Source organism: Mesoplodon densirostris, chromosome 2 (assembly GCF_025265405.1).
Source record: "Mesoplodon densirostris isolate mMesDen1 chromosome 2, mMesDen1 primary haplotype, whole genome shotgun sequence".
NCBI classification, from domain to species: Eukaryota; Metazoa; Chordata; class Mammalia; order Artiodactyla; family Ziphiidae; genus Mesoplodon; species Mesoplodon densirostris.
In genome coordinates this window covers 108,710,258-108,725,530 of record NC_082662.1, presented here as the reverse complement: position 1 = coordinate 108,725,530, position 15,273 = coordinate 108,710,258, and the positions used below count along the sequence as shown (strand labels likewise).

General features: G+C 42.1%; 1 protein-coding gene across 1 annotated transcript; it reads right to left on the bottom strand.

The window, feature by feature from the left end:
- Positions 1-7,921: 7,921 nt before the first annotated feature.
- On the bottom strand, positions 7,922-11,970 carry LOC132503541 (myomegalin). Its single transcript, XM_060120056.1, has 5 exons — positions 11,964-11,970; positions 11,121-11,372; positions 10,643-10,774; positions 9,841-9,960; positions 7,922-7,971 (listed from the first exon to the last, which is right to left on the bottom strand). Exons 1-5 carry the CDS (start codon positions 11,968-11,970, stop codon positions 7,922-7,924), a joined length of 561 nt encoding a protein of 186 aa, XP_059976039.1.
- Between the last annotated feature and the right edge of the window lie 3,303 nt (positions 11,971-15,273).

Sequence of the window (15,273 nt, the reverse complement as noted above, 5' to 3'; positions counted from 1 at the left end):
ATATTTAAGTCTTTAAGCCATTTTGAGTTTATTTTTGTGTATGGTGTGAGGGTGTGTTTTAACTTCATTGATTTACATGTGGCTATCCAGCCTTCCTAATACCATTTGATGAAGAGAGTGTCTTTTCTCCATTGTATATTATAGCCTCCTTTGTTGAAGATTAATTGATTGTAGGGGTTTGGGTTTATTTCTGGGCTCTCTATTCTGTCCCACTGCTCCATATGTCTGTTTTTATGCCAGTTGCATGCTGTTTTGATTTATTTTGGTTTGTAGTATTGTCCGAAGTCTGGGAGGGTTATGCCTCCAGCTTTGTTCTTTTTCCTTATGACTGCTTTGGCAATTCTGGGTCTTTTGTGGTTCCATATAAATTTTAGGATTATTTGTCCTTGTTATAATGAAAAATGTCATGGGTAATTTGATATGGATCACATTAAATGTGTAGTTTGCTTTGGGTGGTATGGCCATTTTAACAATATTAATTCTTCCAATGCCAGGGCATGGGATATCTTTCCATTTCTTTGAATTATCTTCAGTTTCCTATATCAATGTTCTATAGTTCTCAGCATATGAGTCTTTCACCTCCTTGGTCAGGTTTATTCCTAAGGTTTTTTAAATGTGATTTTAAAAGGTATTGTTTTTCTACTTTCCTTTTCCAATATTTCATGTTAGTGTAAAGAAATGCAACAGATCTGTATGTTAATCTTGTATCTTGCTACCTTGCTGAATTCATTTATCAGTTCTAATAGTTTTTCTGTGGAGTCTTTAGGGTTTTCTATATACAGTATTATGTCATCTGTCATATAATGATAATTTCACCTTTCTCTTCCAATTTGGACATCTTTTATTTCGTTTTCTTGTCTGATTGCTGTGGCTAGGATTCCAATACTATATTGAATAGAAATGGTGAGAGTGACCATCCTTGTCTTATTCTGGAATTTAGTGCGAAGGCTTTCAGGTTTTTACCATTGAATATTATGTTGGCTGTGGGTTTCTCATAAATGGCTTTTATTATGTTGAGATATGTTCTCTCTGTACCCACTTCAGTGAGTTTTTATCATGAATGAATTTTGTCAAATGCTTTTTCTGAATCTTTTGAGATGATCATGTGATATTTGTCTTTTCTTTTGTTGATGTGATGTATCACATTGACTGAATTGCACATGTTGAAACATCCTTGTGTCCCTGGGATAAATCCAACTTGATCATGGTGTATGATCTTTCCTATGTGTTGTTGGATTTGGTTTGCTAATATTTTATTGAGAATTTTTTCATCTATATTCATCAAAGATATTGACCTGTAACTTTCTTTTTTGGTATTGTCTTTGTCTGGTTTTGGGGTCAGGATAATGGTGGCTTCATGGAATGATTTTGGGAGTGTTCCCTCCTCTTCAGTCTTTTGGAAGAGTTTGAGAAGGATCAGTATAATTTCTTCTTTGTATGTTTGGAAGAATTCCTTAGTGAAGCCATCTGGTCCTGGACTTTTGTTAGCAGGGAGTTTTATTATTATTATTATTATTATTACAGATTCTATTTCACTTCTAGTAATCAGTCTGTTCAGATCATCTGTTCTTCCTGATTTGGTTTTGGTGGGCTGTCTGTTTTTTGGAAACTTGTCCATTTATTCCAGGTTGTCCAATTTATTGGTATATAATTGTTCACAGTACTCTTTTACAATATTTCACAGTATCAGTTGGTTTTCTTCTCTTATTTTCTTATTTGTTTATTTTGGTCTTCTCTCTTTTCTTCTTGGTAAGCCTGGCCAGAAGTTTGATTTGGTTTATGGTTTCAAAGAAGTAGGTTTAGGTTTTATTGATTTTTTTCTACTTTTTAATCTCTATTTTATTTATTTCCTCTCTGATCTTTATTATTTCCTTCGTTCTGCTAACTTAGGTTTTGTTTGTTCTTCTTTTCCTAATTCTTCTAGGTGCTAGGTTAGGTTGTTCATGTCAGATTTTTCTTGTTTTTGAGGAAGGCCTGTATTGCTATGAATTTTCCTCTAAGAACTGCTTTTGCTGCATCCCATAGATTTTGTATGGTTGTGTTTTCATTGTCATTTGTCTCAAGGTATTTTTAAAATTTCCTCTTTGCTTTCATCGTTGACCCATTGGTTTTTTTAGCACCATGTTGTTTAGTCTCCATGTAATCATTTTCTCATTTCTCTTTCTGTGGTTGGTTTGTAGTTTCATCCCATTGTGGTCAGAAAAGATGCTTGAAATAATTTCTATCCTAATAAATTTGTTGAGGATTGTTTTGTGTCCTAGTATGTGGTCAATCATAGAGAATGTTCCATATGCACTTGAAAAGAATGTGTATTCTGGGCTTTTTTTTGATGTAATTTTCTGAAAATATCAATTAAGTCTAAGTGTTCTATTGTGTCATTTAGGATCTCTGTTGCCTTATTGATTTTTCTGTGTGGAGGATCTGTCCATTGATGTCAGTGGGGTGTTAATGTCTGTTATTGTATTCCCATCATTATCTTTTCTTTTTCTTTTCCTTTTATTTATTTATTTTTATACAGCAGGTTCTTATTAGTTATCTATTTTATACATATTAGTGTATATATGTCAGTCCCAATCTCCCAATTCATCCCACCACCATCAGTGCACCCCACCACTTTCCCACCTTGGTGTCCATACGTTTATTCTCTACATCTGTACGTTTATTCTCTACATCTGTGTCTCTATTTCTGCCTTGCAAACCTGTTCATCTGTACCATTTTTCTGGATTCCACACATATCCATTAATATACGATATTTGTTTTTCTCTTTCTGACTTACTTCACTCTGTATGACAGTCTCTAGGTCTATCCATGTCTCTACAAATGACCTAATTTTGTTCCTTTTTATGGCCGAGTAATACTCCATTGTATATATGTACCACATCTTCTTTATCCATTCATCTGTCAATGGACATTTAGGTTGCTTCCATGACCTGGCTATTGTAAATAGTGCTGCAGTGAATATTGGGGTGCATGTGTCTTTTTGAATTATGGTTTTCTCTGAGTATATACCCAGTAGTGGGATTGCTGGGTCACACGGTAATTCTGTTTTTAGTTTTTTAAGAAACCTCCATACCGTTTTCCATAGTGGCTGTATCAATTTACATTCCCACCAACAGTGTAAGAGGGTTCCCTTTTCTCCACACCCTCTCCAGCATTTATTGTTTGTAGATTTTCCGATGATGCCCATTCTAACGGGAGTGAGGTGATACCTCATTGTAGTTTTGATTTGCATTTCTCTAATAATTAGTGATATTGAGCAGCCTTTCATGTGTTTTTTGGCCATCTGTATGTCTTCTTTGGAGAAATGTCTATTTAGGTCTTCCATCCATTTTTTGGTTGATTGCATTGTTTTTTTGATATTGAGCTGCACAAGTTGTTTTTATATTTTGGAGATTAATCCTTTGTCCGTTTCTTCATTTGCAAATATTTTGTCCCATTCTGAAGGTTGTCTTTTAGTTTTGTTTATGGTTTCCTTTGCTGTGCAAAACTTTTAAGTTTCATTAGGTCACATTTGTTTCTTTTTGTTTTTATTTTCATTACTCTAGGAGGTGGGTCAAAAAAGATCTTGCTGTGATTTATGTCAAAGAGTGTTCTTCCTATGTTTTCCTCTAAGAGTTTTATAATGTCTGGTATTACATTTAGGTCTTTAATCTATCTTGAGTTTATTTTTGTGTATAGTGTGAGGGAGTGTTCTAATTTCATTCGTTTACATGTAACTGTCCAGTTTTCCTAGCATCACTTATTGAAGTAACTACCTTTTATCCATTGTATAGGCTTGCCTCCTTTGTTGTTGATTAATTGACCACAGGTGCATAGGTTTATATGTGGGATTTCTACCCTGTTCCATTGATCTATAAGTCTGTTTTTGTGCCAGTACCATACTGCTTTGATTACTGTAGCTTTGTATTATAGCCTCAAGATGGGGAGCCTGATTCCTCCAGCTTTGTTTTTCTTTCTCAAGATTGCTTTGCCTTTTGGGATCTTTTGTGTTTCCATACAAATTACAAAAATTTTTGTTCTAATTCTGTGAAAAATGGCATTGGTAATTTGATAGCAATTGCATTAAATCTGCAGATTGCTTTGGGTAGTATAGTAATTTAGACAATATTGATTCTTCCAGTCCAAGAACATGGAATATCTTTTCATCTGTTTGTGTCTTTTTTTTTTTTTTTTTTTTTGCGGTATGCGGGCCTCTCACTGTCGTGGCCTCTCCCGTTGCGGAGCACAGGCTCCGGATGCGCAGGCCCAGCGGCCATGGCTCACGGGCCCAGCCGCTCCGCGGCATATGGGATCCTCCCAGATCGGGGCACGAACCCGTATCCCCTGCATCGGCAGGCGGACTCTCAACCACTGCGCCACCAGGGAGGCCCTGTTTGTGTCATCTTTGATTTCTTTCATTAGAGTCATAGATTTCAGAGTATAGGTCTTTTGCCTCCTTAGGTAGGTTTATACCTAGGTATTTTATTCTTTTTGATGTGATGGTAGATGGGATTGCTTCCTTAGTTTCTCTTTCTGATCTTTTGTTGTGAGTGTATAGAAATGCAAGAGATTTCTGTGTGTCAATTTTATATCCTGAAGATTTACCAAATTCATTGATGAGCTCTAGGAGTTTTCTGGCAGCATCTTTAGGATTTTCTATGTGTAGAATTGTGTCATCTGCAAACAGTGACAGTTTTACTTCTTCTTTTCCAATTTGGATTCCTTTTATTGCTTTTTCTTCTCTGATTGCCATGGCAAGGACTTCCAAAACTATGTTGAATAACAGTGGTGAGAGTGGACATCCTTGTCTTGTTCCTGATCTTAGAGGAAATGCTTTCAGGTTTTCACCATTGAGAAAGATGTTTGCTGTGGGTTTGTCATATATGGCCTTTATGATGTTGAGGTAGGTTCCCTCTATGCCCACTTTCTGGAGAGTTTTTATCATAAATGGGTGTTGAATTTTGTCAAAAGCTTTTTCTGCATCTATTGAGATGATCATATAGTTTATATTCTTCAATTTGTTAATATGGTGTATCACATTGTTTGATTTGCGTATACTGAGGAATCCTTGCATCCCTGGGATAAACCCTACTTGATTGTGGTGTATGATCCTTTTAATGTATCGTTGGATTCTGTTTGATAGTATTTTGTTGAAGATTTTTGCATCTATATTCATCAGTGATATTGGTCTGTAACTTTCTTTTGTTGTAGTATCTATGTCTGGTTTCAGTATCAGGGTGATGGTGACCTCCTAGAATGAGTTTGGGAGTGTTCTTTCCTCTGAATTTTTTTGTAAGAGTTTGAGAAGGATGGTGTTAGCTCTTCTCTAAATGTTTGATAGAATTCACCTGTGAAGCCATCTGATCATGGACTTTAGTTTGTTGGAAGATTTTTTTTTTAAAGAAGATGTTGGGGGTAGGAATTTTTATTAATTAATTAATTTATTTTTGCTGTGTTGCGTCTTCATTTCTGTGTGAGGGCTTTTTCTAGTTGTGGCAAGCGGGGGCCACTCTTCATTGCGGTGCACGGGCCTCTCACTATCGCGGCCTCTCTTGTTGCGGAGCCTTGAACCTGTGTCCCCTGCATTAGCAGGCAGACTCTCAACCACTGCGCCACCAGGGAAGCCCCTGTTGGAAGATTTGTAATCACAGTTTCAATTTCATTACTTGTGATTGGTCGTTTCATATTTTCTTTTTTTTTAATTAAATAAATTTATTTATTTATTTATTTATTTTTGGCTGTGTTGGGTCTTCGTTTCTGTGCAAGGGCTTCCTCTGGTTGCAGCGAGTTGGGGCCACTCTTCATTGCGGTGCACTGGCCTACTCACTGTCGTGGCCTCTCTTGTTGTGGAACACAGGCTCCAGATGCGCAGGCTCAGTAGTTGTGGCTCACGGGCCCAGTTGCTCCATGGCATGTGGGATCTTCCCGGACCGGGGCATGAACCCGCGTCCCCTGCATCAGCAGGAGGACTCTCAACCACTGCGCCACCAGGGAAGCCCCTTGCTGTTATTTTTTCATAGGGTGGTATAGGAAACCCCAGAACACATGACAGGCCTCAGGATCCCCTTACTGAAAGCTCCTTCAGAGGCAGACCCCATATGTCCTCTGACCTCGAGAATCAACTGAACTGCATTTCTCCCCACTCCTGACCTGGCATAAAAGAGACAGAATTGGAGTAAGGAGAGGAGATGATGACAAAGTAAGGGTCAACCGAGAGGTCAAGGGAGGTTGCTCATTGGGGTGGAGAGCTGATTAGAGTGGAATCTAGAGGGATGCTCATGAGAACCTGAGCTCCCACAGATGGACCAGACATCTCCTCCTGGAAGGTCAGAGCAGGTCAAGGATCACCTGCACACTCTGATGACAGATGGTGATAAGTTTGGGGTGGGCTCTATGGCTCCGACTGGTGCAGTAGTTTCCTTACCTCCAAATTCTTCCTTGCCTTCTTCAAAACATCGTGTGTCCTGGTCACTGAAACAAGAAAGTAGCCCCCAAGGCAGAAATGACCAGTGGGCCCACGCTTGCGTTGGGTTTGTGTTCTAAAGCTTGTCTTTCTGGACACTCAGCTTGGGGTCTCCTGCTGCCCCCTACCCTGTGTCCCCTCCTCTGCCTCCACGATTACTGATGGCACAGGAGGTTTAGAGATGTCACGTCAGTCTCCCCCGTCCCCTAACCTCTCTGGTCTCTGTCCATTCACAGCACAGGTAGCGGACCTGGAAGGACCCCCATTTCCTGTCCCATTCCCTGGCTGGGGGCACCCACACTGGCTGAAGATAAACTGTTCCATGCTCTCCTTCTGCTGGTTGGCGGTCTTCAGATGCTCAGCTGTGCTCTGAAGGAGACTCTCCTGTTTGGATAGTTTGGTTCTCAGTTCCAGAAGCTCCTTTTTCATGGACTCTCCCTGGGAAGAAAAACAGGCTCTCTGTCAATGGTCAGAAGGCCTAAAGCACCCTGTGTTTGGTGGCTCTTTACAACTCCAAATAGGATTCTACAATCTTCTCAAGTATTTTTGGAGCAGATTTCCCTCATTAAAGCCTCTCAATCCCTCCAGAAGGTGACGGCTCAGGATGGGCCATGAGGTGGGAACACTGAGGACCTGGAAGCCCCCGTGCAGATTGGCACAGGCTACACTCCTGTTGCTGTAGAGAACCTGACTCCAGGCCACACTGAAACTCCCAGCTGTGAACAAGAGCTCAGATTTCATGCTGACATAGTTATATCACTTGGGCATCACAAGTAAGACTTGGTCGTTAGGAATATTATGCCTGGATATTACGCCTGGGTAGGCAGGGCTGGCATGAGGTAATCTGCTAGTTGGTAAATATTTGAATATTTGTGCCAATCTCAAGATGGCAAAACAGCCCTTTCTTTTTTTTTCTTCCCCGCCGCACCACACGGCTTACAAGGCCTTAGTTCCTCCACCCAGGGACTCAACCCGGGCCATGGCAGTGAAAGCACCTAGTCCTAACCACTGGACTGCCAGGGAATTCCCAAAACACCCCTCCTTTGGAATTAGCATAGTTGGGTCCCCTAAAGTCTCAGCGATATTATTTGTGGGTTAGAACCCCTGGGAGGGATCCTGAAACCTGCCTATCCAAGGTCACCAACCAGAAAGCAGTCCGAGATCTGAGAGCACCTGGGGGAGCCTGACTCTCCCCAGGCCTGACCCTGAGATGCAGATGTAAGTGGTTTTCTGGGATTCCAGGGGGTGGCTACAAGAGACTGGGTGACTCCTGGTGACATTCTGTGATCCTGCCTGACTATATGGACCTGGAGATGGGGGTGGGCTAGGAAGGGAAAGCAGATGTTGATGTTTTAACATGGTCCTGAACTTCAGCACAGCCAAACTTCAGAAAGTTAAAGAAACGGAACATTTAAGGGTTACCAGGGCTCTTTGATTACTTATCCTAGGGGTCAGAGCTTGGGGGAGAGGGGATGGAGTCAGAGCTGCACTGAAAGCAGCCACCGTGGAGAAGAGGTCTGCCTCCACCCTGACAAAAGAACCAAGGCAAAAGGAAGGCCAGCTTATGCTACCAGGGGAGGAAAAGGGAGTATCTGCTCACCACATGCACATGCTCTTGGGAATGGGAACCTCTATCTGTTCAATGCCCTTGATCCTCTGATTTAATATGGCCCACGTTGGTTTTAGGGAAAACACTCTGCTTCCTGACACTCACTGTTTTCTAAATCCTCACATACTTTCTGTGCAGTAAGCCATTCTTGAATTTTGCCAAGGATCCACATCAAAATTTCTTGACTACAGTTTTTAGTATATATATTGTTTTCATCATATTGCAAATAGAGCTATCTGTTCTTTCCTGGTCTTGCAGCATCCCTCTGATCTTCATGGTTTCTCAAAGACTATTGACAGGGATTCTGAGAATAAGGCTCCGGTGCTGTTAGTCGTCTGGGGTGGAATCTCCTGGGCCTGGCAGATTGAGCTCATTAAAATCTTACTATCTTCTCACCTGTGAGGTCTATCTGGTTTTTTCCAGGCATGCAATGGTAATTTAGAAGTTCTGCCTCCTCTCTTATCTATGGCTTTTGTTATCTTCCCACGCAGTGACCTTTCTTCTCACATCTCTTGCTCTGAGGAGGCTAATTTAGAAATAACTCTTGATGTCTCTTTCCTTTTCCACAAGTATTCTTTCATTCTGGGCTTAATCCTTTGGACAATACTCTTAGTCTTTTATGACTATTCAATAAATATTTATAAGTAAAAATAATTTTTTAATTATGATATATTGATTTGATTAAATCAATCAACGCTTAGGTCAGACTTAGGTCGGCTCCCCAATCCCCCCTCAGCCCACAGAGGAAACGATGCCCACCTGTGGATGCCCACTGAATAGTGTTGGGAAAGCTCTGGAGGATGTTTTGCTGGCACCTCCAGACACAACTGTATGGTCAGACCATTCAAGATGGCTGTTCTCTTGCTCTCTGTCCATTCTTTGCTGACCAGCCCCTCCTTCACCTACATGGCTATCCAATCTGCTTAATTATAGGGCTTAAGCAGTAACCACCTACATGCTTGCCCCTCCTTCACCTACATGACTATCCAATCTGCTTAATTATAGGGCTTAAGCAGTAACCACTTACATGCTTGCCCCCGCCCCCAGGCTCTGGTTTCCCTGGTGAGCCAACTTGACTTCCATTCTCCCTATAAATTGTCGCCTCCCTCACCCCGAGTAGTGAAGATTGCTGCCTTGTTCTGCTTGCTGTTTGCCGAACACTGTGGAGCGTTGCTCCAGGACCTTTGTTTAGGACTGTAAGATTCTGTATCCATTGAATGTTGTTTCTGTCACTGTCTATGGGCTGTTTCTTTGGTGTTGCAGCTGGGGAATTACAAGGCTTGCAGACCTGCACGGTGCAGCCCAACAATAATCGTGAGAATTAGTAACCAAAGAGGAGCCCTGAGTGTATGAGTAGGAGGTGGTGAGGAGATATGGGGAGAGCAGATCAGCATGGGAGGGACACACAGAGCTGCAGCAATGTCTGGAGAAACCTGAGAGAGTGTATAGGCCTCATGTTCCTTCCTTTCCTAGGTCCAAACTAGCTGTGAGCTGTGGGCAGGTAGAACAGGCACTAACTGGAATCTAGTTTGATAACTAATGACAGTATCTGCAGGGGCGTTGCACAGAGGTGGTGGATTTCCTAGAGCCCTTGTCCTCAGAGCCTAGGAGTCTGAGGGCCCGTGGTTGGGAACTGCCAGAAAGTAGCCCTTTCTAGATTGAGAATAGCTATGGGAGTTTGGGGTTGCTGGGTCTGGGTAGCTCTGTTCTCTCCACCTTGTCTCTTTGCTTCTCCAGTTGGTGATTGGTGTGGCCAGGAAAGAAAGGGGCCTGGGAGTGACCACCCACCCCTGGAAACATGACTGAGCTGAACCTGAAGCCTCTGGTTTTCTTCCCTAAGGACTCTGTTCTCATTGCAGAGCTGAGGTGTGGACTCCAGGCCCGGACTGTAGAAGTTAGAGGTGGGTCCTGTCCCAGGAAGTGCAAGCAGGTAAGTTACACATTTGGGTAACAGACACTCTCTGTGTTGCTCATTCTGTATCTCCAAAGATACCATCCCAACCCAGCAGAAAACCCAGAGAACTCGCATCCTGGGCCTAAAGCCTGATGGGCTGAATGCCTGGCTTTCCTGTGGCTCCTCTGAGTGGGTTCTTTGCGTGCATTATCACATGCCCTGGCTGTAGCTGTTCAGGAGGCCCTTTCCCCTAAATAGCTGCTGCTGCGGTGTGGGCAGGACAAGGGCGTGTGGAAGGGACGGCCTCCAAGTGTCAGCAGCCTGGGGGAGAGGGTGGGGAGGAAGGCCACCTCGGTAAGTGGCTGGAGGAGGCCCTGCAGACCTGGCTCTAACACTTGCCAATCACAGGACCAGGGCACAGAAGTCAGCAGGCAGATATGAGCAAATTAGGATGGAAGAGAAGTCAGAGGATTCTGGGGACCAGACCTGGTTAGATCTGCCGTGAGGAAAGTTATTCTCTGAGCTCAGATAAGCTGCAATGGGAACATAGTACTTGCCCCCTGCCTTGCTGATGTAAGGAGCAAATACAGAAAAGCAGACCTCAGTGCTTTGAAATCTGCGAAGCTCTGCGTAGGGGTTGACCTTCAGCAGCTCCCTAATTACAACCAGAAACAGGAAGCCCTGGGCCTCTCCTACCGCTTCCGCGGGCAGTGGAGCTGAGCCTGTGTTCCAGCTGCTCCCGCAGGCGGTCGTTAATGCAGATGGACTCCTCCAGGCGCTGGCGCAGGTTCCGGATTTCACCAAGGTGCTCCTCTAGCAGGTCAGTCCCTGCAGTCACCCAGCAGGACAGGAGGAGGTGAGAGATGGAGAATCCTGGTCACTAGTGGGGCCCATATGGGGGGTGTGGGGTTGGGCCAGTGGCCTCTCAGCAAGATCCCTAAACATCACCGGTCTCTCTCGGGCATCCAGGAGCTCAGGTGACTTTGCTTAAAGAGTAAATTGGCTTCAAACACAGGACAGCTGGTGCTAACCAAGCCCCATGGGCCTCCTCCAATACAGGGGTACATATAAGGGAGTTGTAATTGTACATGTACAGTTACCACGGTAACTGGTAAGTGTAAGGGGTTTCACATGATTTAGAAAAATAATTGACCTGCTTGGCTTTGTGCTTTACCTGTGGGTTTGGAGTTAAGCTGGTACATGGAGGAGCCTGAAGATAGGTCCCCAGATATGCTCCCTTTCTGAGGCCTCATCATGTCCCACTGGCCTCTGCTGCCCAAGTACCCAGGCTCGAGGATTCTGCCCAGTTCTATGGTGCCCCTCAGAGGAGAGAGGGGCTGGGCAGTGTTGAGGTAGTGGGAAGAGCTGGCTTCTAAATGGTTGGTTGGCAATGTGGCTAGGGAAGCAGGATGAACATTGCTGACACCTGGGCAGAAAGAAACACGAATGAGAAGCAGTATCAGAACGGAAGGATCGGCAAGGAAGCATGTGATTGCTAAGAACAGACACTAAAGGGGACACATGGGCTATCAGAGGTCCCAGTCTGCTGTGAAATACCAATTAGATGAGGATTCCCATCCTAGGGGCTATAACTTTTCACCCCTTGTATTTGCTAGCATGAGACACCAAGAGGTAGGGGATGAATAACGTATCAGAAAGTCACCAGTATACACAAAAGGGAAGTCCAGTGGCCCTCATCCTGGCTCCTGTGATAATTCCTCATGATAGAATCCAGGGAAGTTCCAGAAGTAGAACTCACTGGGAAAATCAGAGGTTAAGAGTGTGATGGGCCATAGCATTGACCACACCTGTGAACGGGAATATTTGTGTCCCTATGAGTACTTGCTGTACCCAGAAGCTAAACTGCCAGTTTTTCGGTTTTCCTTTGGGGTTGTCAGAAGAGAAAGGGGGTATAAATCCAGCTAGACGTGGTGGCCCCAGTTACTGCAGAGTGAGGAACTTCTTTGCTGAGGCTGGGGGAGGTTCTAGGTAAGGCAAGAGGTGATTTCATTCTCACCCAACATGATTCCAGGAACTGAAATATGTCATCACTCATGTCTAAAGAGTCATGAACACTCTTCCATGAGGGAGGGAGGACCTTTCATTTCATAGGCTGATGCTTTCATAGATCCTATGAAGTCATGGGCCTTCCCATTATCTCTGCTTCTGTGTAAAAAGAAGCCCAACTTGGTGGAGAGAGGGAAAGAGGTGAACAGGGCCATAATTTAGGATATTCACATTCAGAAAACTACCTTCTTCCAGGGATTATCAATATGGGCAGTAGGTAGCTCCACCTAAGAAATAGGAGTGAGGAGTGAAGTCATGGATTAAGTGTTCAGTGGCTTTTATGGCCAAATATGTTGCTAAGGTTTCTTCCAAAATAATGTATTCTTATGCATTTGCTCATTTGCAACTCCAAAGGCCCAAAGCCATATTTCCCTGTTGCCTTGTGGTCCTTGCCATCATCTTCAGTCAATTTAACCTGTAAATTGAAGGTCTCTATATCATTACATAATGTTAGAGACAGAAATACATGTACAGCTTGTTTACTTGAAAAGACTGCTGATTCTCTGTGGACCAGTGGAGTTGAGCAGCACTCTTTTGTTCTCAATAAGTCATCTCAGATTTTTTTTCTAGACAATGATGATTTTTCTATTCATGGTAACATTTTTATAAAGAACATATACTACCTTAGTTGAGTCCTATTGAGAAAATGGTTCCCATTGTACAAGTAGTACAAAATAAATCATCACTCTCAACTAGCTTTTCCTCACTGAGCAAGTTCTGGCCAACACTTCAGAGGTTTTTAATAAGCTTGGTAATAATTGCTTAATATATGGTATTAAGGTTATTTTTAATAACACTTCAAATAGATCAGTGCAATGTGACTTTGGGCAAGTCACTTAACTTTTTAGGTTTCAATTATCTCAGTTTAGGAAGAATTTGGTTAACTTTTTTTTTCTGCTACAGATACACTTTTGAGTTTCCCCACACAGCAGTGTCAATCCTCAGTTTACATGGGAGTTGTGATGGAGGTGGGACCCCAACTTTGAAAAGCAATCTGCTCACTCCTTCCTTCACTTAGTCATGAATGCTTAGTGGAACACTTGGAAATTGTGGATATTGTCACCCTTGTGAAACCACCAGCCTAGCCAATCCCAGCAGAGTTATAGTGCACACATATCAGGTGAACTTCCCACATTTCAGGCTCACAAACCATGGGATGATGTAAGTTAGAAGATGACTCTCTGTCTTGCGCCCATCTCTCTTCCTGACCCCAGCTGCTGTGCCTCTAAACATTATTGTAACTGTGTGGAATATATCCTTTCCACCCCTGATCATGGCTTATATTTCCCCATGTACATCTGAAACACAAGCATAGGTTCCTGGCATGTGCCAATCCAGGTAGATCCAGCACCTGTTGCATAGAAACTGCCCTTGCATCTTCTGTTGAATATACTGGTTGTCCAAAGGCAGATAAAAGAAACATCAGATTTACTACATGTATTCAAGGAGACATGTGAAATTTTTAAATGCCTTTGACAAGTAGGAAAGAGATACTGTGGAACTGTAATGAAATTCATAAGTTACATATAGAGTTTAATTCTCATAGAAACTTAAAAAAAAAACTACAGTCAACAGAAGAGGAAGTAGGGGGATAGGCAGGCCAAAACTGACTTCAAGTTATATAAAACCCAATATGTTGCCATGGAGGGAATTTGAATCAACATTATAATGGGATATATCAAGAATAATTAAGTTGGGAGAAATATACCTTTGCTAAATTAACTAGTCATAATCTTAAGTGAAGTAGAGTATTATTCTCAAATTGTCTCCACGCTCAGAAGTATATGAAAGATTGGCACAGACTAAAAGAAGAATGTGTAAAATTTTACATTTTTCTTTGAGGAAAAACACCAAGGACAATTCAAATAGAAACGGACTGATGAATAACCTGAATATAGCCCTCAATAAATGAAAGCTACTGGGAAATATTGCTGCCTTGTTGGTTTTCTCTGTACACACAAGACTGAACAAGGAGAAATTCTCAGATTTTAGAGCGTTTGAAAGGATCAGAAATTGCAGGAAGCCAGAAATTGCAAGGGGCTGTAGGGAAGGATGGTCTCCTTCATTGGAGGCCTTCAGAGAGGAGATAAAGAGCCTTTACTCTGACTTATTGAGCCCTGTTCTCTGTGGCCAGCATTCTAAGGTGATGTGGGGTCTGATAAAGCTTCCTGACTTACAGGGTGTATCTCAGGGTGCTGCATTTAAACCAGAAGAATCACAGCCTTCTCATTTCCAGCATAATTCAAAAACACCTTTGTTTTCATTAGAGTTATTCACTGTTGCTTGTTTCTCTTCTCACACACTTTTGGATCCTTCACTTCTACCTCATGGCTGTACCTCTCTTTGTCCTCCCACCCACAAATGGCTCCAGATCTCACATGGCTGAGGAAGCAGTTATCTGTATACCATTCCCTAGGGCTGACTCTTCACTTAGGAGCTGCTTGTCCTGCCATATTCAGATACGACCTCTTTGTCACCTGACGTCTTTATATATATATTTTAAATTTTAGTATATGTTTTTTTATAATATTGTGTTTCAGGTGTACAGCAAAGTTATTCAGTTATACATATATATTTTTACAGATTCTTTTCCATTATAGGTTATTACAAGTTATTGAATATAGTTCCCTGTGCTATACAGTAAAACCTTGTTTATTTTATATATAGTAGTGTATATCTGTTAATCCCAAGCTCCTAATTTATCCCTTTGGTAAATTTATCTCTTATTTTCCCTGTGGTAACCATAAGTTTGTTCCTATGTGAGTCTATTTCTGTTTTGTGAATAAATTCATTTGCATTATTTTTTTAGATTCCACATATAAGTGATATCATATAATTGTCTTTCTCTGACTTCACTTAGTATGATAATCTCTAGGTTTATCTGTTGCTGCAAATGGCAATATTTCATTCTTTTTTATGACTGACTAATTTCCATTGTGTGTATATTATATGTACCACATCTTCTTTATCCATTCATCTGTCGATGGACACTTAGGTTGCTTCCGTATCTTGTCTATTGTAAATAGTGCTTCCATGAACATTGGGATGCAGGTATCTTTTCAAATAGGGTTTTTGTCATTTCTCAACATACACCAAGGAGTGGGGTTGCTGGATCATATGGTAAATCTATTTTACTTTTTTAAGGAACCCATATTGTTTTCCATAGTGGCTGCACCAATTTTCATTCCCACCAGCAGTGTAGGGGTCCCTTTTCTTCACACCCTCTCCAGCATTTAATATTTGTAGACTTTTTGGTGATG